Genomic DNA, 2,515 nt, shown 5'->3' with positions numbered 1-2,515 from the left:
GTGAAAATGTTTGTAATTAACTGGCAAGTATTTAATTTAGGTTAAAAAAAAAATAAAGTAGTATTTTAAAATATAGGGAGATAGAATTCTAGAACATTCTTTTCAATATCATCTTAGAAGTATGAACCCCAGAACTGGATGTAGTACTGCAACTGTGGTCATGCTGATGGTAACTGATAGATGAAGTCATTATTGTGCCTAACATCGTGGACTCCTCTGTTCTTCTTTTAGCTCTGCTTTTGCTGTCGAACAAGAAGGTTTTCTTTCTTTACCTGGTCCTACACTTGTCAGTTCTGTAAGAGGTAAATATTTAATATCTGTTAATAAATTAGTGTCATTTCAGAATGAAAAATACAGATTTATACAGTAGAAATACCCAAGTGTTTCCACTGCATACAGTTGATTATTTTTAGTTCTTTAACAGTCGATGTTAAAAAAATAAATATGCAACAACAGTTCCTTCTTAAGTGACAGAATTGTTTCCTTGGACTGAAACTCCAGGCTAAAAGCAAGAGAAACACTTCTATGTTCTTGGGAGAGTGAGATGGAATTTATTCAGACTCTCCAATCACCAGTTCCATAATCTCTGTTGTTGGCAAAAGCATTTCAAGGCAATTTCCATTTTGGATTATTTTTGGAGTATCAGTGGGCGAGAAGGGAGAAGGAATCGTTTGCATGCAAAATGAAAAATTTGAAGTTGAACAGTGAGGCAATAAGTCTGCTAATCTATAGAATCATTGGTTTATTGTGCTGCCAAGGGAGATTTCTTTAGAGGAAAAACAGCTTCTTTTTTTTCTGTTTTTTAATTTAGCTGTAGTTCTTGTTTAGCATTTCTCTTTGCTTTTGGCTTCACGTTCTAATTGAAATTATTACATTGACGAAGATTTAAAAAGAAAAAACTGGGGGGAGGGAGATTCTTAACTCCTGAAAACGCTTATCCCTTATTCTTGATTTAAATGTAATTTTGCCCAATGAAGTGATTAATGCTCTTGCTTTCTCGCACAGGCCTGTATGCTCACAGTGTTGCAAAAAAGTAAGTAAATAAAATTATGCTTAGACCCTTTCTAAAAAGCTGTAATCTTTGTAATGATACTGCATGTTCCTTCTGCTATTCTCAACAGATGCGGTTGCCATCAAAGCCATATTCTACTCTCCCCATCTTCTCACTGGGACCTTCAACCTTGCAAAGAGGAGAAAGCTTTATGAGGCCAGAGAAACCCTCTACTAGTCACCACCGATCACTGCGGAGCATGTCCAGGTGAGAAACAACCCTAACTCAAGTGTGTCTGTTGGAAATGCTTCCTAAATGTTTCCTCTTGAGTTATCAATCATTAATTACTGTCTACTTGTTTTGTTGTCAATGTTTCTAATGCTCGTTCTAACTTTTCTGAAGCCTGAAAATCCATGTCTCTTCCACTCACTGCTTTGATTTACAGAAACAGCAGTACTGACAGCATGTCTTAAACCTGCATGTTTTTTTTATGATGTGAATAGACTCTCCAGAGATAAATCTCACAGGTGGGAATCACTCACTGAATGGGAATTCAATGATGTCTTGCAGAGATTTATCTTTTTTCCCTTAATTTTTCTAATTCTAATTTTCACCATTTTTTTTAACTTTGACATTATCAAATTATCTCCTGGTTCTGTATCTTATACACAGATGGTTGTCAAAGCTAACCCAAGAAATTAAATATAAATAATGCTCCTTTTTGAGGGCATCTGCAGTATAAACCCTTTGCATAAATCACTACTGCTATGATGCTGGGTCAAATTAGCTAAACACATCATCTGTTTAGTCAAGGTAAATGTTACACATGCCCTCAGTTAGTGACCCTACAATCTTGGCGCACTAGGCAGAAGCTGTCCTCTCCAGTGGTTGGTCTCCTGGTGTCGTTTTTGGGACCGGAGAAAGGAAGATTTGAGTCAAGACCATTCTGATGTGCTGTGTCCTGAAGGTGTCCCTTGGGACCCGCTGCCTTGCTGCTAAATGATATGACAGGTCCTGCTCTTTTGCCTTGCAGGTTGACCTCAAGGTCCAAATCTGTGGATAAGTCACATGAAGAGTTTCCCAAAGAATTAATGGAGGACTGGAGCACAATGGAGGTGTGCGTGGACTGCAAGAAGTTCATTTCAGAAATCATCAATTCAAGCCGGCGCAGCCTGTCTCTGGCCAACAAGCGAGCCAGGTTAAAAAGGAAAACACAGTCCTTCTACATGTCGTCACCGGGAACCTCTGAATACTGCCCCTCTGAAAGGACTATCAATGAGATCTGAGCCTTGTGCCTTTTTCTTTGCTTTTGTCTTCATGAGGTCATCATCCATGAGCAAGGTTGCTGAAACTGGATTATCATTCCGTTGCTTTGTTTTGCTTGACTGGCTTGAATTTGTCGTAGATCACAGGGTTCCCTACCAGAGATGCAGAACGCTGTTTAGATTGGTGCAGAATGATAACGCAACGGGTCAGCTGCTCGCACTGGAAGAAAATCAATAGTTTGAAATTGTTGCCTCTTTC

General features: G+C 38.7%; 1 protein-coding gene across 1 annotated transcript in view; it reads left to right on the top strand.

Annotated features, from left to right (window-relative positions):
- SPIRE1 (spire type actin nucleation factor 1) overlaps positions 1-2,277 on the top strand; it is a gene marked incomplete at its 5' end in the record, with an annotated part of 44,917 nt that extends 42,640 nt beyond the window's left edge. The window contains 4 exons of the mRNA XM_029084619.1: positions 232-302; positions 1,006-1,033; positions 1,122-1,258; positions 2,025-2,277. Of these exons, the coding sequence (XP_028940452.1) occupies positions 232-302; positions 1,006-1,033; positions 1,122-1,258; positions 2,025-2,277 (489 nt within the window). The remainder of the gene's footprint in view (positions 1-231; positions 303-1,005; positions 1,034-1,121; positions 1,259-2,024) is intronic.
- Between the last annotated feature and the right edge of the window lie 238 nt (positions 2,278-2,515).

This window comes from Antrostomus carolinensis, unplaced genomic scaffold, assembly GCF_000700745.2.
Source record: "Antrostomus carolinensis isolate BGI_N321 unplaced genomic scaffold, ASM70074v2 scaffold26104, whole genome shotgun sequence".
Taxonomy (NCBI): Eukaryota; Metazoa; Chordata; class Aves; order Caprimulgiformes; family Caprimulgidae; genus Antrostomus; species Antrostomus carolinensis.
The sequence above is the reverse complement of the archived record's forward strand: the minus strand, read 5'-3'. Positions and strand labels throughout refer to the sequence as shown.